We start from the raw sequence: 20,756 nt of genomic DNA, 5'->3' as shown, positions 1-20,756 counted from the left end.
TCCAGTAATAAGTCAGACCCGGCACGGTGTGACCTGCAGAGGTGCTCAGCCCATGTGTCATTTATTATATTCCACGCTCTGCATTTGAACACGTGACTGTTTGTTAAACAAGGCCTGCCTTGTAGACAATTGACATCCATTTCACGGGATCACATATCTCTAATCCGATGATATGCGTCTCAGAGGGCTTGTCTGGTTTTGCCTTTCAAGTAACAGTTTACAGGTAGCCACTAGAACGTGGATTTGTCTAATTCTTGGGACAGTGGTGGTGAATTTGTACATAGTGTGATGGAGAAAAGCCTGGTCCTCTCTGTTGCATGACGCAGCTCTGTCACCAGGCCTCCATCCTGAGCGAAAACACCCCGGATTCCCTCACCTGTGCCCCTGGGGAGAGAGCTTTGCCAAGCAGTGAAACAGCATGGCTCTGGAGTCCCTATTATACGTGTCTCCTCACTACAGCATTGATTTCTAAACATTCAGGAGTTTGACCGCAAGATGTGAACCCCAAACATTTTCTCACAGGAGCTTTCTTAGGAACTACTGGAATGCAGGCGGCTCTAACCATCTCCTCCACTCCTCTTAGGTATTTTAACGAGATGTCTGCACAAGGATTAAGACCTCGCACTGTGTCCAGCCCGATCCCTTACACACCTTCTCCCAGTTCTAGCCGGCCGATATCACCTGGTGAGTACGTGTTCTCAGCTACCTCTGTTTCTGCCGTATTTAACGTAGCCCCAAATACATTCCCTTCCAGCGTATGAAAATCTTGTGAACAGAGAGTGGTCATGCATTGTCTAAAAACATCAGAAACGATCAGTGCTATCACAACGGAGTCTTAGCTTGCAATTTTGAAACAGTGTCAGCTGGTGGTTTTCTGGAACCAAAAAAGTAATTTAACTCTAAAAAACCTTTTTAAAAAGACTGTCTTTGACTATGATTTTAAGTGCCGGTGGTTTGACAGAAACCTTGGGCAGATTTCTGAGATGCATCATAGCATATCTTTTATGGGTTCTCTCATTATGGTCTACATACCTCATCTCCTTTTTATCCTCAGAATAATTAACGCAGGCGTCGTGTTAAAATTGAGGAAGCAGTCATTTGGTGGTTCTGTAGCTGCTGGTCACGTGGCCAGGAAGTGGCAGTGGTCAGGCAGGGCATGTCTCGCTTCACACAAAGCCTGTGTTCTTTCGAGCACGAGCTGCCTCCTGCTATTTCCACTGATGGGGGAGTGGGCCTCGGCCCTAGCAGACAGGCCGCGCAAGGAGGAACTGGCTTTGCTTCTGCCTCTGGCTTTGCTCCTCAGAAGCCTTTCCCTCAAAGGCATGCTTGTCTTCATCTGACCCTGAAAAACTCTCTCCCCAGGGTCTCTGGCTCCGTACCCGCACAGCATGGGGCTTTCGGACCAGGAGGGCAAGTAAATGATCCAGCAGGGAAGAAAGAGGAAGCAGGGGGCCGGAGGGGGGTGGTTGGCAAGTGGGGTGGAGGGAGGAAAGAAAAGGTAGTCTGCCAAGAGATTGTGTCTTGTGACTGAAGTGTCCAGGCTGATCTTCTTGTGCTCACTGGTAAACAGATTTTCAACAGAGTTGGGGAAAAAAGTGTGTGGGGAGGGGGGAAGGGAGGTGGGGGAGCAGTTTCACACAGACTAAAGTGAGGTGACGGCTTAGAAGGGTGGCAGCAATAAAGGTTTCGTGGGTTTGGACAGTAAAACAGCTTCAGGTTAGGATGACATCTCATTTTGTCTGTTGTAATAATTAGACACCAGGGACGCCCTTCAGGTTGACAAAGGGGAAATGGCTGGAGCCTCGCAGGTGGCCGTGGATGGTGGCAGGCAGAAGAGGCTTGGTTTTGTGAGTTTAGGATCCAACCCAAGCACTGTGCTGCTGTGACTTTTTCTTTTTGTAAGAGGGGTGATCTTTAAAAAGTCCAACGCAAAGTGTGGCAGCTTTTGTCCGCTTGGGGCCGGCACGCTCTCTGGCATCTGACGGGGGGGGGGGGGGGGGGGGGGGGGGGAAGACGGGCTGTTTGCGAATCAAAAGGGCTTTCTGTTGTAGATCCACAGCACGGTCCTCGGCTGATCTCGCCCAGAGGATGCTCCTGAATCTGTCTCTCCTGCTCTGCAGTGGCCTTGAGGTCTCTCCAGAAGCTTCTCTCCCTAGCCGCCTCTCTGTTTTCCCCAAATAGCACTTGGGTTCCGTTACCATCATAAAGGTTGTCTTTGCTTTCTGATTTACTGATGTAAAAGGAAGTCATGAGTTAGGAAAAAGCAAGAAGGAGGGAGGCTTTTATAGTTGATCGTGATGCTGATTTGTGCTGATATAAATTCATGTTCTCTTTGATTTATTTAAACCTACAGGCATGTAACTTCCAATTCATTAAATATAGTGTTGTGGTCATTGAAGAAAGAAAAAAACAAAAGTGAGGCCTTGGTTGGGAATATTAACTTCTATGGTAACAAATACTCTGCAGGAAGATTTTATTCCATGCACAGAATTTTGGCTTCCACTGCCCCTGTTCCTGTAATGTGGGGCTTGCTTGTATAGACAAGCTAGTTGGTTTTCCCTTAAACTACATCATAATAAGTAACACCTAGATTTTTTTTTTTCTCTCAGCCATCCTTAGTGAGAACATTTGTACCATATTTTAAGTTCTATAATATCGTCAAAGTAGATTATGATCTCCTATTTGGCGGTAGCATTACTCCTATTCTAATCTAGTCCATTGGATACATAATACATTAGCAAAATCTGAATTTTCAAGTTTTCTTTTCACTTTATTTTTTATTGGAAGAATTTGTGGTTCTCAGTATTAAGAATATCTAATCACTTCTTTAGTGGAATTATGCTGTTTGTATAGTTTTCATTTCCATTTTAAGCACTTTGGCTCTTCTTCCTCCCTTACCATTTCTGGTTAACGTTGGCATTGGCAGTCTTGCATTTTCACTGACTTGGAATATTTTGAGGGCTATCTCACAATTTGATTGAAAGGTGCATTTCCCAGTACTTATGAAAAATCTTCTTGCTTATATGTGGATTTATATATGTGGTTTATATAGAGGGACAGTATTATTTTTCCAACAATTTTTTTCAGGTTGTTCACTATTTGATGTAGCCTAAGAAAAAGACATTCCCAGTTAACATATTTTCATGTGCCTACATCAGCCATGGGGAATAATGAAGTTTTAGAAAGGATCTACACCCCACTAGCAATAGGCATACCCACCACCCAGATCTTGGTTTCTAATTCCATTCTCCAATGAAAAGAACTAGGGCTCCTTGAAGAAATGGATGTTTCTAGGGCCTTGGGCAGGGAACATACAAGATGAGCGTGGACAATCTGGTAATGCCAGAAAGTAAGGAGAAGCTCAAAAAACAAAAAGATGAGGATAGGTCCAAGAGACACAGGAGCTAACTGAAAGTGCTCCCAAAGGCCAAAACTGGAACTATTTGAGCAATAAAATAAATAATGTAATATTAGATTATAACCCAAACATAAAACAAATATGCATTGGTTCACACTGATATAAACAGATGACTGACTAAGTAAATAAACAAGGGAGAAGAGATAAATCACCTATACAGAAGAATTCCAAATAATTGACATAGAGACTCCGTCCTCACAAAAGTGGAAATAGCTCCCTACTCTTTAAATGTGGGCTAAAGATAGGGACTTCCTTGCAAAGAATACAGTGTGAAAGGGAGGGGGAAAAAAAAGAGTACCTTGGGACTTCCCTGGTGGTCCAGTGGTAAAAAATCCACCTTAAAGTGAAGGGGACGCGAGTTCAATCCCTGGTCAGGGAACTAAGATCCCACATGCCGCGGGCCAGCTAAGCCTGTGTGCCACAACTACTGAGCTCGCGCACCTCAACTAGAGCCCACGTGCTGCAAACTACAGAGTCCACGCTTTCTGGAACCTGGCACCACAGCTACAGAGCCGGGCTCCCTGGGGCCTGTGTGCCACAACTAGAGAGAAGCCCTCGCACCACAACGAAGATCCCGTGTGCTGCAGCTCAGACCCGACACAGCCAAAAATAAATAAAATAACTAAATAAATAATTTAAAACTTCCTAGCTATTTTAAAAATAAAAAGTACCTTTACAGAGGAAAAACTTGACAGGCACTGCCTCATCTGGGAGATCAAGGTCAACATCGACAATGGTCAGTCATGTCAGTAGTATGTACCCTTGATACGATGTGATGAGAAGGGCCCTTTACGTCTGTAGTCTTCCTCCTCAAAACCAATCACCCCAGTCTAACCACGTGGAAAACATCAGACAGTAGAGGGACAGTCTGTCTATAAAATACCTGATCAATACACCTTAAAACTGACAAGGTCATCAAAAACAAGGAAGTTTGAGGAACTGCCTCAGCCAAGAGGTGCCTAAGGAGACATGAAAACTAAATAGCATGTGGTATCCTAAATGGATTCCTGAAACAGGAAGAGGACATTAGGCAAAACCTCAGGAAATCCAGATAACGTATGGACCTGAGCTAATAATAATGTGTCAACATAGGTTTATTAGTTGTGATGAAGGTACCACACTGGCATAAGAAGTTAATAATAGGGAATCTGTTGGAATTCCCCAGTGGTCCAGTAGTTAGGACTCCACACTTTCACTCCCGAGGACCTGGGTTCGATCCCTGGTTGGGGAACTAAGATTCCACAAGCCTCGGGGCACGGCCAAAAAATAAAAATAATAATAATAATAATGGGGAATCTGAGAGTGTGAGATGCAGGAACCCTCTGTACTATTTTTGCCACTTTTCTGTAAACCTAAAACAATTCTAAAATAAAAAATTTATTTTAAAGAAAGCTACTAACATAGATGAAATCACCTAGTCGTGGAAGATGGAGGGAGAAGAGAAAAAATCCTCCCATCTGATCCTGAAGGATGTAATATTTAGAGGTCAGGTGCAGGAGGAAACCTGGCGAAGGAGATTGGGAAGTTGCTACCAGGGAAGGGGAAGGGAAACTGGTATCCGATGTCACTGAGGTTAAGATAAAGCATTTCAGCAAGAAGAGAGGGGTCAGCTTTGTCCATCGTTGCCCCAGGGTCAAGTGCAATGAGGGGTGGAGAGTAGCAGTGCACCTGGCAGCACGGAAACACTGCTGGCCTTGGCAAGAGCAGCCTTGATGGAGTGATGGGGACAGAGCCAGATCAGAGAGCGTTAAAGAGGAAGTCGTATCTCTAGCGTACGAGTGTTAACAGAGACATGTCTGACTTGTAGAACTAAGATAAATTTCAAAGGAACAGAAGGTGTCTGCCTTTAGTTTGGTTTGACGATGTTTGTTTTTTCTTCCTTTAGCAAAGATTTATTAGAGGGAATTTGGGGGCAGTCGGAAGGGTATAAAGAAGCAGAAATAAACTCATCCAGAATCCTTTTATCCAAAGGCAGTGTTAATATTTTAGTGTTTTCAAGTGTCTCCTCTCCCTGTCCCCCCGACCTCTTGCAATTTTCCTTTAGGTAGTTGGTTTTCTATGGATTATACACTTTGGTATCTTGATTCATCTTGCTCAGTGGTTTTTGGTCGTGAATTGCTTTTCATGAGTCATTTTTAAGATTTGTTGTCTTGAGCTTGTGGACAATGAAATAAATCTTAAAATTTTTTACTCTACTTAATGCATTTGTATAGCACAGCAAGAGCAATTTATTCCAGGAATAGCTTTATAAAGCCACAGTATTCTGTTTAGGAGATATTTTCTACCTAGGTTTTTTGGGATTCTTATCGTTTGTTGTATTCCTGGGCAAGAGGGTCAGATGCATGATGATTAAGGGAAAACAGAAACTAGTAAGACATGGTCTCTGGCCTCTAAGAGCTTATAGGACCTAGGGAAGTAGGGGGCAAAACACAAGAAATAAAATAATCTTAATATAAGGCCAAGTATAATAAGTTTTTTATATATATATATATATATGTATGTATATATATATATATTGTTTGCTTGTTTTTTAACAAGCAATGCCTTTTTTATAGTTTTTTTAAAAATTTATTTAATTAATTTATTTTTGGCTGCGTTGGGTCTTCATTGCTGCACGCGGGCTCTCTCTTGTTGCAACAGGCGGGTGCTACTCTTCCTTGTGGTGAGCGGGCTTCTCATTGCGGTGGCTTCTCTTGTTGGTGGAGCACGGGCTGTAGAGCGCAGGCTCAGTAGTTGTGGCACACGGGCTCAGTAGTTGTGGCTCACGGGCTCTAGAGTGCAGGCTCGGTAGTTGTGGCACACGGGCTTAGTTGCTCCGTGGCATGCGGGATCTTCCCGGACCAGGGCTTGAACCCACGTTCCCTGCATTGGCAGGCGGATTCTTAACCACTGCGCCACCAGGGAAGCCCGAATTTTATGTATTTTATATCCCCTAAAAAGTTAAGTTGTGGTACATCCACTCAATGACATACTACCCAGCACTAAAAAGGAATTAACTTGATACACACAATAACTTGTATGGATCACAGGGACATTGTGATGAATGAGAAACTAATCTCAAAGGGTTATATACTATATGATTTCATATCTATAACATTCTCCAAGTGACAAAATTACAGTGATGGAGCACAGATCAGTCGTTGCCAGGGGTTAGGATTAGAGGGAAGGGGTGACTATAAAGGGACAACACAGGGAAGCTTGTTTGTGGTTTCGTAACAATTCTGTATCCTGATTGTGGTGATAATTACTTGGATCTACACAGGTGATAAAAATTACACCTGTACCCACATACACACGAAGAATGCATTAAAAATGGATGAAATCCAAATAAAGTCTGTACCTTAGTCACTCGTATTGGACCAGTGTCAGTTTTCTGGTTTTGACAGTGTGCTGTGGTTATGTAAGATATCACTGGGGGGGAGCTGGGTGAAGGGTAGACAGGGGCCCTGTAGTATTTTTTTGCAACTTCTTATGAATCACAAACTATGTCAAAATAAGAAGTTAGGATAGAATTAAAAGGTATAATAGGGCTTCCCTGGTGGCGCAGTGGTTGAGAGTCTGCCTGCCAAGGCAGGGGACACGGGTTCGAGCCCTGGTCTGGGAAGATCCCACATGCCGCGGAGCGACTAGGCCCGTGAGCCACAACTACTGAGCCTGCGCGTCTGGAGCCTGTGCTCCGCAACAGGAGAGGCCGCGACAGTGAGAGGCCCGCGCACTGCGATGAAGAGTGGCCCCCGCTTGCCACAACTAGAGAAAGCCCTCGCACAGAAACGAAGACCCAACACAGCCATAAATAAATAAATAAATAAATAAATAAATAAAATTTTAAAAAAAAAGCTAAATAAAGAGAGCTTCAAAGAAGAAAGAGCTACTAGCTTAGAGAGCTTTTGAGAAGAGCCCTGCAGGAGCGGTGCAGGAGCGGTTAATGAGCGGAAACATGCTGAGCCCTTCCTTTGTGCCAGGCACTCATTCATCCTCACAACAACCTTACGCAGTCGCTGTGATAATCTCATTTCACAGCTGAGGGATCTAAAGTCCACTGTCGCTCAGCACCAAGTGGCAGAACTAGAGCCCGAGATAATATGGCAGTCGGCTCTGGAGTCTGGGCTCTCTGCCCCTCCAAAGGCTGAGTGAGGTCCTGATTGACAAGGGGAGAAGGAGGAACCGAGTCCTGCAGTAAAGAGAAGACATCCCAGGCAAAGGCCGTGGTGGGAACTGAGACGTGGAGGTCAGAATCAAAAGTGATCAGGTCACTGTGGGTCTTATCACCGGCTGCCCTGGGGCCCTGCTCCCCATAGATTCGGATTCACTTGATTTGGGGTCGGACGAGGGCTTTGATTCTCGGTATTGAGAACCACTGGCCTAGAACATCAGGAGATAGTTTGGAGCCAAAAGCAGGCCTTTCTAATAGCCAGAGAAGGGACTTTTTTTGGGGGGGGGGGGCAGGCACTAGGCGGTCTTTGAAGATTCGTGATTAGCAGTTTAAGCTACTCATCATTAACCTTGTCATACTGGACAATGGGCTTTATCTTATTTATTTATTTTGTATTATGAATCAAACCCCCTGAGCTTCTCTATCTGGGGATAAGGACCTACTCTCAAAGCTTTTCTCTTCAATTTCATCACTTTCATAAGAAATGGAATTAGGGTTGTATTTCCCAAAGTTGTTTAAAGAAAACCTCTTCTTCCCTCCCCAAGCTGGACGAAGTTCTTGCGATACAAATACAGGTCACAGTAAATGACCACTGAGCTCCCAAAGACTTGTGCTTTACCCCAGACCTCCATTTTGTACATGCGAACCAAAAATCCACAATTGGAAATGGAAATATGTCAAATAGAAAGCAGCACACTAGTTGATAGTCAAAGCAAGAAATAAAATCCTTAACAATAGACGTTGAGGGCACAGACAAATTCTGGGACAGGACAACTAAAGATAGGCGTGATGGCTGCATGTCTCAACTGTGGAAGTCAAAAGACACTATAGCAGAGTGTCTTTAAGGACTTCCCTGGTGGTCCAGTTGTTAAGACTGCTCGACCACTGCAGGGGTATGGGTTCGATCCCTGGTCAGGGAACTAAGATCTGGGCATTAAACTTTGGAGCTGATTCTGGGGTCCTAGATGAAGACTATGCAGAAGGTTATAGTGGGCTGGGGGTGTTTCTTCCTTAAATATCAGTTTCTTTGGGGAGAAGATTGGCATATATAGGGCTTTTTGTTTCCTTCATTGAATATCCTGAAGTTGCCAAGTTCTCAGTGGTGATTTTTTTGTTTGCATTGTGGCTGCTATACACACCCATTGGTTTTGTCTCGTTATTATTGGTATATCTTTTGACACTTACCCTTTTCTTGCATCTGATTTTTACCCCTTTGCTCTATTTTTTTCCACTTTACTCTTGTTTCTTCTCATGTCTTCTACCTTTGTACATCTCAGTTGGACTCCTGTCAAGGCTTGACTTTGGTTTTTTTTAGTTGTCATAAGAACACTTTACATGAGATCTACCCTCTTAACACATTATTAACTGTACAGTACAGTATTGTTAAAAAAGCACAATGGGGCTTCCCTGGTGGCGCAGTGGTTAAGAATCCACCTGCCAATGCAGGGGACATGGGTTCGAGCCCTGTTCCGGAAAGATCCCACGTGCTGCGGAGCAGCTAAGCCCGTGCACCTCAACTACTGAGCCTGTGCTCTGGAGCCCACATGCCACAGCTAGTGAAGCCCGCACACCTAGAGCCCATGCTACGCAACAAGAGAAGCCGCCGCAATGAGAAGCCCACACACCACAACGAAGAGCCCGCTCGCCGCAACTAGAGAACGCCCACAAGCCCAACACAACCAAAAATAAAATAAAATAAAAAAGAAAAAAAGCACAATGTTGTGCAGTAGATCTCTACAACTTATTCTTCTTATAAAATTGAAACTTTGTGTCCATCGAACAACAGTCCCCCATTTCCTCTACCCCCAGCCCCTGGCCACCACTGTCGTGCTCTCTGCTTCTGTGAGTTTGACCTAGATCCCTCATGTATGTGGTATCATGCAGTATCTGTCCTTCTGTTACTGGCTTATATTAGCATAATGTTCTCCAGGTTCATCCATGTTCTTTTTAAAAGGAATTTTCTTCTTTTTAAGGGCTAAATTATATTCCATTGTATGTATATACCATGTTTTCTTTATCCACTCATCTGTTGATGAACTTTTAGGTTGTTTGTACGTCTTGGCTACTGTGAATAGTGTTGTAATGAACACATGAGTGCAAATTTCTTTTCAAGATCCTGTTTTCAATCCTTGTGGATAAATAGCCGGAAGTGGGATTGCTGGATCATATGGTAGTTGTATTTTTAATTTTTTGAGGAAGCTCCATACTGCTTTCCATAGTGGCTGCACCAATTTACATTCCCATTAGCAGTTCCCTTTTCTCCACATCCTTGCCAACACTTTAGAAATCTTTTTTATTTTTATTTTTTATAATAGCCATCCCAACAGATGTAACATGATATCCTCTTATGGTTTTGATTTGCTTTTCCCTGATGATGAGTGAAGCTGAGCATCTTTTCATATACCTATTGTCCATTTGTATGTTGTCTTTGGAAAAATGTCTATTCAAGTCATTTGCCCATTTTAAAATCAGGTCATTTGTTTATTTGCTTTTGAGTTGTAGGAGTTCCTTACATATTTTGGATACTAACCCCTTATCTGATATATGGTTTGTAAGTATTTTCTCCCATTCCATAGGTTACCTTTCTGTTGATTATTTCCTTTGCTGAACAGAAGCTTTTTAGTATGCTGTAGTCCTACTGGGCTATTTTTGCTTTGCTGGCTGTGCTTTTGGTGTCATATTTAAGAAATCATTACTAAGACCAATGTCATAAAGCTTTCCCCCTGTGTTTCCTTCTAGGAGTTTTATGGTTTCAGGTCTTATATTTAGGTCTTTAATTCATTTTGAGTTGATTTTTGTGTGTGGTGTAAGATAGGGCTCCACTTTTCATTGTTTTTGCACATGAATCTCCAGTTTTCCCAGCACCGTTTGTTGAAGAGACTACCCTTTCCGCATTGCATATTCCTGGCACCTTCACTGAAGATTATCTGACCATTTATGTGTGCACTTATTTCTGGGCTGTCTAGTCTGTTCCAGGGCTTGACTTTTATATCCCTTGTTATCCATCCAGCAGGCCATTTGGTGAGCCCACCACTCCTCTTATCTGTTTGCATTTTTGTGGGTGACTAAGAACGTCTGCATTTTAAAGCCTCCTAGATGCTTAAAGACACCAGATAGTTGAGTTTGTAATAATACTTACAAGTTGTTGTTATATTTCAGGTCTCTCGTATGCAAGTCACACAGTTGGTTTCACGCCACCAACTTCACTGACTAGAGCCGGAATGTCTTATTACAATTCCCCAGGTCTTCATGTGCAGCATATGGGAGCATCCCACGGTATCACAGTGAGTATCCATGGGGCAGGAAGCAGCGCTTTACTCCTGATGGTGGTAGCGACTGGTCCTCCGTGGGAGCCAACATTGATGTCCTCGGACATTTATCTTTCTTCTTCCTTCCTTCCTTCAGTTCACCTTAAACTTCTAGAGACCTCCCAACAGTTTGATGCTGCATTCTGGTGTTGAAACTAAAATCCTTCCCAGGAGGCAAAACTTCACCTTCATTTTCTATGAAATATTGCCCTTTGTGAAACGTAATTTGACCTCCGGCCTATGCCTCGTTTGAACTCTAGCCAGCTCCTTGCCATAGCGAATTATCGTTGGTTGCCATAATGTCTAAAATATTTATTGTCCGCACCTTCACAGTTCACTGACCCTCAGTATTCTTCCTGAAATTAGACTTGTTTCTAGTTTCATCCAGAATTTTCTTTCCTGGAATTAGAAGGAACGTTAAGTGTATCTGGTTCAAACTCTATTCAGGGGAGTGTTTTCATTAGAGCTGGCTAGTTAGTTGACTAATAGACCGGTTAGAAATGTCGCTAATAGGGATTTGAGACTAGGGTAGAACTGAGGGTATTCCCAATGAGGGAATCTTGAAAAGAAGAACCCCATTCTCTAAAAAAAGCATGCAAGATATTTCTGAATCTGTTTTGCTGGTTTGATGAGCTTTACATTAAAGCAGGAACGTTTTTGGTTGAGCTGTAGCTTTCAGGATATTGACAACTTGTTTGAGGGACGGAAGGAACTGGAGACATACAACGAACAGAAAAGGTTTAAGGGGAGGACGTGACAGCAGTTTTTTAATTTTAGGACTGTCTCATCGAAGGGCGAAAGTCCAGTCGTTCGGTCGATGCACGTGTCATAGTGACTTTGCATAGCTTTTTCATAGATGGCGGTGTAAACTCTACCTTGATGAAGTTTTCATGAAAACTGGTTCAGAAACCAGTAGGGATGGCCAAGGACCTCGCTGGTGTTTGGTCTCTGCTGGTCCGCTCTGGGGCAGCCTGGGCTCCGAGTCTCGCTGGGTTAGGGTTGAGCCAGCCGTCTGTGCCTCCTCTGACCTGCTGTTCCTGTCCTGTCTACAGAGGCCTTCACCGCGGAGGAGCAACAGCCCCGACAAATTCAAACGGCCCACGCCGCCTCCGTCTCCCAACACACAGACCCCCGTCCAGCCTCCGCCACCTCCACCTCCGCCACCCATGCAGCCCGCGGTCCCCTCGGCAGCCACCTCGCAGCCCGCCCCCTCGCAACATCCGGTGCACCCCTCCTCCCAGCCTTAATGCATGTGCGCAGTCCGAACCTCACGTTGGGACTCGTTCGTACAGTGGAGCCGTCGACTCAAGACGCCAAAGGCTTCCTTCCTCCCCTGGCATATTCATTCGGATCTGACTTATTTGCACTGAGGTTATCTAGGCTTCACTATTCATTGTGTTGTAAATGTGTGTCGGAAAAACGCAGCCAGTGTTGTGGGTCTACAACACTAAACAGACGACTTTCTCCATCGGTGTTTTACTTGAATCTTCATGTGCGTCCATTCCCTGGCTGGGACATCGGCTATTCGACTATTTGGTAGTTCAGGAGCGGTGTGCAATTTTTGCTTGGCCCCAGAGCTTCATTTTCCTGGCTTTTAGGTTTGTAAAATAAAAAGGGATATCTTTTTTTATATTGTTTTTCCCATGAATTTGCAGAAAATTACTGAGCTGTTATTACCCGCCCCCCCCCCCCCGCCCCATTAGAATAGTGTTTACCAAGCATACCAGTAATTCAGCACTACAATTCAGACCTTTGAAAATCTAGCTCTCACTATAGAATGGGAAGTTGGATGCATCAGTGCCCAAGACAATGTTTAATAGAGCTTTCTACGGATACACTTTGTGTGGGTTATTTTCAGTATATCTCAACATCCATGTCTCTTGTAAAACAGATCTCCTGACATATTGGATCACATGGCTGTACCTTTTCCACATACATGGGATAGATAATTATCGTATATCCGGGTGTGAGTCTTTCTTTATCCTTGATGTTACCCTACCCAAACTGGCCCTCTCACGTGAGTCAATAACTGTTGTCCTACCCGCCAGTGGTTGTGATGGCTGATTAGAACGTGCTGTGTGATTTCTGCTGCAGAAGGCAATGTGATGGTGACAGAAACGGCTATTTTCCCTTTCCATTCTTTACTTGCGTTCCCCTAAAATAGAGTTCGAACAAATATTTTAAAGGTGCAGAGTACTATGAGAAAATACTATGTGAAATGAACATTATAGGAACATCTTGGCACAATGGCCAAAATACTTTATTTCTGGCAGGAAAGAGGCGTAGAGGAAAGTAGCACATTAACATTGAGGACTGCTTAGTTCGCCCAGTAAAAGCAAGCGCGGTGTACAAAGAAGTATATCCTGAATGCGTCATTTCCATTCATTTAGCACAAATAAATCATTTGGTTTCACTTTAAAGTGGAACGCCGTGAGTCAGTCTTTTCTTAACCCTTGCAACACCTTTATTTTGGCTTTTCAGCAGTTAACTGTTTTGTACTTTGGTAGTAAAGTGATTTTTACCACCTGTGTTCGCATATTTATATATGCTGTGGACAAAAATAACTTACTAGAGAATGTATATTTTATGATGAGAATGTGTATCTGTTGGATATAATCAGAGAACTGAAAATGAATTTATCCGTAATTTTTAAGAGTCCATGTTTTGTGACGCCCATCTCTAATAGCTAGCTCTTTATTGCACACTCTCCTAACCATTAGGAACCATGACACTGTAGATATTTAATATTGTACAGTAGAGAAACCTCCATATTTGCCTTTGAATGCATATTTAAGAGTTACAGAATGAGAAAACGTCTCGCTGGCTAATAGTGTTTGACTAGCATCTTAAGAATTTGAGAGTAAAAGCGACAATAGGATTTTTTTTTTTTGGCTCTTTCCGTTTCCACCTCCAAACTGAGAGTGTCACTCCTCGATCATTTGAAAGAAATCATAGGTCTCTATAAATTTTATTTATCATGTGTAATATACATAATCATAGTACAGTTTTCAAACATGAGGAAGAAGTTTGGCATTTAATTATTGAGGCTTGAGGTTTTTAATTCAGTCAGATGGGGTCCTGTCCAACCCGGGGATTTCACCAACGACTCACCGTCCCTCCTGGCACCTGGCCATTGTGAGGAATTCTGAGAGCAGGCGAACAAATATTGCCCGCATCGTACAGTTCTCAGTTTTTCTTATAGGAGACATGGTATATGTTTACAAGAATCTTCTATGAGACTATAGATTTCAGTGCTGTTGGATAGTATCTTGCACTCAAACAAGAAAGTCCAAAAGGTAATGATCTTCCCTCCACTTGCTAGCAATTTAGTGACCTCCTGAAAGCACAAAAGTCAAAACATTGCCCTGTGGTGACTGAAAAAAGGACCTGGAGTGAGCAGACAGTTCTGATAAATGCCTTCTGGAGACAGGTTCTTGACATCCAGACTTCGACAGAAATGTAGCGCCGGTTTCCTTAGACTAGTCATTTCATTGTAAAATAAAACACAGCTCCTTCAAACAGCACTTTTTCACCATAAATCTAGTTGCCTCTCCCGGTGGACCTTCTGGATTGATAGAACAAACACTACTCTTTTGAAATGATGCTGTTTCATGTCCTGTTCGAATGTTTTATGACCCCGTCTGGAGCCTGTCGCGCTTGGGCAGTACCTGCTAGGGCAGCTCCTTGGCAATGGTTTAGCCCCCAGGGACCCCGGAGATTCCAACCCCCAGGCCACGAGAAGCTGACTTATCTGGGGCACTTCTCGTGGGGGCTGAACTTGGTTCCTGCTATTCCTGTTGCCCACCCGCCCAGGGCAACCTCCGGACTGACTCTCAGAGGCCCCAGAGGCCTTGGAAGGCAGGTGGGAGCCACAGCAGGTTCAGTAACTTCATTTTCCTGTCTTGCTGACGGAGACCCTTGGCTACCACTGTGCTGCTGATAGGATAAGTACTCCTCGCCAGATGACCATGCCTTTTATACAAAACCAAGTTACTTTCCCTAGCACCTGAGGCCTCTCTGGGCTCTGAACTGCTCTCTCTCATCCAGCATGCTGGCATTCTAGACAGACTTCTAGAGATTTGGCAGATGGTGGAAGTATTTAAGATTTGATTTAACTTGCTCCTTTGTTAATTGAAAGGAGTTTTAAATTCTGAGCTCCTGAGAGACTGACCACAACCATGGAATGAATGTGTGACCAGAATGTGGCTTTGACACCAAGTGCTTGCTGCCCCTTTGTAATTGGCTTCTAACTGATTTGACCAGAAATAACGGATAATGTGAATTTTCGTTAACGGTTCAATTGTAGGAAGATAGAATATGTATTTGCCCTTTGTTAGGTAGATGCGAACTTTTCCCGCACGAAGCCTTGCTTGTAGAGGATGCCCAATAAGGCAAGAAAAAGCATAGAAACTTGTGCTTGGAGAGCTTACTATTTTTATCTTATCAGTACAGAAGAAATATTTCTGCGTAACTTGATCTTCTATCTAGTACTTGTCTTATAGGTAACCGACACTGAAAACTTCGTAGTGATGACTACCAAAGAAATACATAGTAAAACAACCTTTTATTTCCAAATTACTAAAGATCCAGCCATTGACGCTGCTATGTGAGTTCCATGCTCAAGAGCCATTGTAAGAGATTAAGGGGTTTTTAGGTTTTGGGTTTTTTTTTTTTTTTTTTTTTTTTCTTGTTGTTTTTGGTTTTTTTAGTTTTCTTTTTTCCTTTTTCTCTTTACTTTTTTTTTTTTTTTGATAAAACATACACACACAGCTGTTAGCATAAAATTACGGGGGGCATGCTTCAGTATGCTCGGCAGTTGTGGTTAACTGCCGAGCCCTGGTTGCCTCTCGCTAGGCAATGGAAGGAATCCTGTGTTCATGATAGCGTGGGTGCTGTGTGTGTGCACATGTGTGTGCATTCATGCCTTAACTCGGGTTACTGCTCAACTTTAGTTCTTCACTGAGTCTGCACCGTCATCTAGATTGTATTGTACATCTCGATCTGAACTTCATCCTGGCAAAAACAAAGTTGCAGGCACAACAGTTTGAGGATGCATTCCTCCAGCAGAGTGTTGGATCAGGTTGACCCTGAGCCTTCTTTGGACTTTATTTGGAACTAGGCATGGACAGCAAAAGTGGACTGTCCCATGGAAAGACATCAACAAGGAAGAGAGGAGAGCCAAGTGCTAGCATGTCTTTGGCCTCTGTGTATCTGTGCACACTGTACGTCGTTCATGATAGCTTGTCTACAACTTGACTAGGTTGGAGTTCTGGTAATAGTGGCAATCTTGACATTCTTGGTCAGAGTTTAGAGAGATGTAAGACTTCCAATTAATGTCTCATTTACTTCTTTATGTTGATTAGTCTTTGATACATGTGCTGAATCAGAAACCTAAATAAAGATAATTTTTTAAAATGAACCTCTTGAGCTTTATACCCTATCTCTTTCTTTCTGGTCTTTGAGTCGGAAAATGAACATTGTTTCCCTGTGATTTCTGATAGACATCCAGCTTAGATTCTGAATACTAAAGGCTGCCTTAGAAAGTGAACTTAAGTTGAGGACACAAAAGGGATTGGTACTGCTCTGTTTCTTAACCAGGATGCTGGTTACCTGGATGTATTGAGTTTTTGAAAATTCATTGAGCTGTGCGTTTATGATCTGTGCACTGTTCCATAGCTGTGTTGTATTTCACTTGAAAACCATAAACCGAGGAGATTATGAAAAGGAAAGGAAAACCACACTCGTTCCCAAAATGTTACGTATAAACAATTAGATATATGTATATATACGCACATATATAGTCAGGCTTTGGAAATTACATTCAGTATATTAGCTTATTCTTAAATTTTTAAGTCTGTTTGTATGGCTTTCTCTTCCTACGTATAGGAAGCATGGCTTTAGAATGAGTTCTAGGTTTGAGTACCAGTTCCTTCACTGGCTCAGTTACTTAACCTCCCTGGAACTCAAGTTTCTTACCTGTAAAATAACAATACTATATGCCTTGCTAAGATGAGAAAATCAAGATGAAACCCTCTAGTACAGGCCTTCACATATACAATAAGACACAAGTCCTTTCCATGTCCATACCTTTAGGTAGAATGGTAGAATGAATATTTGTGGTGATGTTTTATACACCTTGCGTTTTAGGAAGCCCCTAGCAGTTAGTCCCTGTTCTGTGGGGGAAAAGCACAGACTTAGGATCCTGCCCTAGGAGCATAGTCTTCAAGAACACAGTTGTGATATCATCTTAGGAGTGCGAACTGCTTAAATCTAGGTCCTTTTCCATATTAAAGAGCTAAGTAAACCTTGAGTGACTCTTGACTCACTCTGGTTCAAGCAAGATCTCATATTAACTATTAGTTAATGAAAAGAGCTTTTAATTTGATGTGTCATTTGGTGAATTGACCAAAATCTCAAAATGCCTCTGTTCTCATGGCAGTGAGGTTTTAGTTGTAACTTGATGAAAATGTTGACCAAGAAATTGCCCAGGACCTCTGAATTTAGGACTTGGCTGCATCTGCCAGCTTCAGTTTTCTAACCTATATAATGGAGATAGCCATTCTTATTTCATGTAGAATTTGAAGAAAATGGGATTCAAAACGAAGTGCTTTAACAACATGTAAGTTGTAAAGTTTAAGCTATATGTGCACTTTTTTTCTTTTAACACCTTTTAGAGGCTGTGTGTCCACGTGGTGCTTCTAAGATTGAAACGGTTTGTTTAGAAACTTTTTTTGTGTTTACGTAAAACTCTGTAGGTAAATCTGGGTCCTTGTTTTAACGTATGGGCTATTTAAGTTAAAAAATACTTGGGGAAATTCAATTGTATTCACTCATGTGTAATTCAGGCCCAAACTTTTAAGCATTCTCTTTAGAAACAGAGGAAGACGTCAGTGCATGGTAAATACGGTTTGTGTCAAATGTTTCTGTCAACATGAGACGTTGAATTTTTCTGTCCTTTAAAGTTTTTTGTTCTATCTTTCACATCACCCCCATTTCCATATTACATTGAATCCTTTTGAACTAAATGTATTTGGATCTTTTTCTAAAGATCGTATTTTCTGATACCTTACTAATGATTGAGTGCAACTTTCAAGATTACTAATTATCCCAAAAAGAGAGCTTAGTAATTAATCTGAACATTTTTCATCTTAGAAATCAAGAAAAGGAAAAGCCAGACTCAGAAGTGAAACAAGATGATAGGATTAGTAGACAAGGATGTGAAAACAGCCATTATAAACATTCTTCGTGCATTCTAGAAGGCAGAAGAATACATGAGCATGATAAGGAAAATGAAACATAAAAAAGCCTCCAGTTGAACTTCTAGAGACAAAAAAATACAGTATCTGAAATATGTAAAGCAACAAAAAACTTAAATCTTTTGTGGATTCGTATCTGTGCTCTTTAAATGTTCCTTTGAAAGGCAACTGCTGAAATTCAAGTTAAGCCCCCTTAACCTACTTTTTCCCACCGCATCTCCCCAGGGATAGCTTTGTCTGGGTCCTGGTGAAATGCTATTGGGAAATCATTAAGCTGGGGAACTGACTGACTACTGCTATTTGTTACTTTAATGTTGGGCACGAAGCCTCAGATTTAAGGTACCCAGGTACAGTAGAAAGTGTCCTGTGGGTTCAGGTCTGGCCTAAGTCCAGTTTTCTGGGCTTTGGTTTCCTCACCTACAAGATAAGAATGAGAATGTGTTACCGAGTCCAAGCCCGTACTGCTCACCAGATGACAGGCCGGTACATCGAGAGATGAGGAGTTGGAGCAAGGAACGGCGACTTTATTTGGAAAGCCAGCCAACTGAGAAGGTGGTGGACTAGTGTCCCGAAGTACCATCTTAGCAGGGATAGAATTCAGGCTTCTTTTATACTAAAAAGGGACGGGCGTGGGGGGGGGGGCGGGATGGAGGTTGGTTGGTGCAGGCTTTGTGGCGCCGGGATGCTTTGTTCTTACAGCGGTCCACATAGATCTGGTCACTGTGTTCCCTGTGAACCTCCAACCAGACAGATGTTATTCTCTGTTCTGCAACTTTGCATCTCTAAAGGTCAGAGCCTTGAGAGTCCTCCTGTGTATTTCAGGCTGTGGGCAACATTCTTTTCCAGAGGTGCAGAGCCAGCACGACTGAGTACAGGCCACAGAGCACAGGGGTTAGAGCTAAAGGAATAGATCTAATGTGCGGTCACGTTTGTTCTTCTCTGTTACAAATGGGGTGGTTGGGATCCAATGAACATTGTTAAAACATGGGAGTATAAGAGTCTTCATAGTGTCACTTCTTAACTACTTCTAGTATCATTTCATTCACTCTACAGCTGTTTTAAAACTACTAGCCACGCCAGCTGTTGTGTGCCGTGCTGGGAATTCGGGGGATGGGGCAGGGGGAGAGGGGACATGAATACCGACTCCCTTCCCTTTTGGCGTTTCCCAGTGTGGTGGGTGCTGTGAGCGGGGCAACAGCACAGTGGGACCCCATGGCATTAGAAGAGAGGGAGGGTCAGAGAGGATTTCCAGAGGAGTTGATCTCTAAGCACGTTCTTGAAGAACAGGTGGAAATTGGGTGAAGGGTGTTTGGGACAGAGGGAATAGCATGTGCGGAAACCTGCAGGTCCGAGCATGACACAAGTGGTGACTGTTCGGATTCCCTGAAAGCAAACTGAGACAGGGACTTGGGTGCAGGGAGCTTCCTTGGAAGGGGAGTCCAGAAAGCGGAATGAGAACGTGGGGAAGGTGAGGCCAGTGAAGGGTGCGCGGGTGAGCCCGTTAGCACCGGGGGACAACTGGAATTCAATCCCACTGGGTGTCCCCGAGGAAGAATTGAGAGTGTGCCTCAGTATTATCCCACCAGGGGACAGGAATGCTGTCCAATGCACCTACTCCTTCCTCTAGGGGTTGAAGGTGACCCCGGGGAGAATGACCCCCAGATTTGAATTTTCTCCGTTGTGTGTGAGGCTTCCTGGAGACCCTGAGACAACAAAGCCGAGAGCGCTGCCCCATAGTTTTGTTTGTTCGTTTGTTTAGCACTTAATCTGCAGTTTTGAAAATCCTGTATCTGGGAATGGAGGTATTGATACCATAGTTCTGAAATGGTCATGTTTTGAAACTCAGAAGTAGTGTTATATCTGAGTGGAATGCATATTTACAAACTCTCAGTGCTTAATAATCAGGATGCAGGGACATGCATACGTACAACACATAGTCATGGGAGAAAATTTACATCAGTGATGACAAGTTTTTAAAAAACATACACCAGCCCCCAAATAACCATGGGATTCTGTTGACACCAATTATTTGGACCAAGCTTCTTCATCAGATCACCTTGTAGACACTAATTCAGGTACCGCTGTCCAGGATCTTGTGGTCAGAATTGTCCCAGAATAGGCAGCTGCTTGTGTGATGTGGCTTAAAGTATTGGACAGGTCCCTTCAACCAAAAAAGTATCTGTTCCTCACTCTCCCCCTGCCCATCGCCCTCCTTCTAGGTGCTGGGATTCCCACAATTTTATTATAATCATTTACAGGCATGTTTGCTTGGGACCATGGTAAATAGTCAAGGATGTACTTCAATAAGAAGGATCCTTTATTGAGGCAAAATCTGTCAGTTACAAACAAGTCATGTAAGACCACAGTACCCCCTCCTCCCTCCAAAATAGAACACTGAAAATGAACACATAGCACCCTCTGTAAAACACGGCAATGCGTTCTTCTTAAGGAGAATCATATTTTAATCTATTTAAGGCCTTTCACAGGTATTTAAGAACCAGAGTTCAGCTTACAGGGTGTTCTCAGCCTTCTGCAGAATCTTGTGTTTACCAACTCCTCACGGATGGTCTAAAGAACATAGAAATGAATTAGTGCCGTTTGCCAAAGCCAAAGCCTGAGCA

General features: G+C 43.1%; 1 protein-coding gene across 1 annotated transcript in view; it reads left to right on the top strand.

Annotated features, from left to right (window-relative positions):
• CCDC6 (coiled-coil domain containing 6) overlaps positions 1-15,629 on the top strand; it is a 110,632-nt gene extending 95,003 nt beyond the window's left edge. The window contains exons 7-9 of the mRNA XM_059900029.1: positions 584-684; positions 10,731-10,855; positions 11,932-15,629. Of these exons, the coding sequence (XP_059756012.1) occupies positions 584-684; positions 10,731-10,855; positions 11,932-12,126 (421 nt within the window). The 3' untranslated portion in view covers positions 12,127-15,629. The remainder of the gene's footprint in view (positions 1-583; positions 685-10,730; positions 10,856-11,931) is intronic.
• Positions 15,630-20,756: the final 5,127 nt, after the last annotated feature.

The sequence above is a fragment of the Balaenoptera ricei genome, chromosome 16 (genome assembly GCF_028023285.1).
Source record: "Balaenoptera ricei isolate mBalRic1 chromosome 16, mBalRic1.hap2, whole genome shotgun sequence".
Classification (NCBI taxonomy): Eukaryota; Metazoa; Chordata; class Mammalia; order Artiodactyla; family Balaenopteridae; genus Balaenoptera; species Balaenoptera ricei.
Note: the sequence above shows the minus strand (reverse complement) of the source record. Positions and strands in the feature narration are given on the sequence as shown.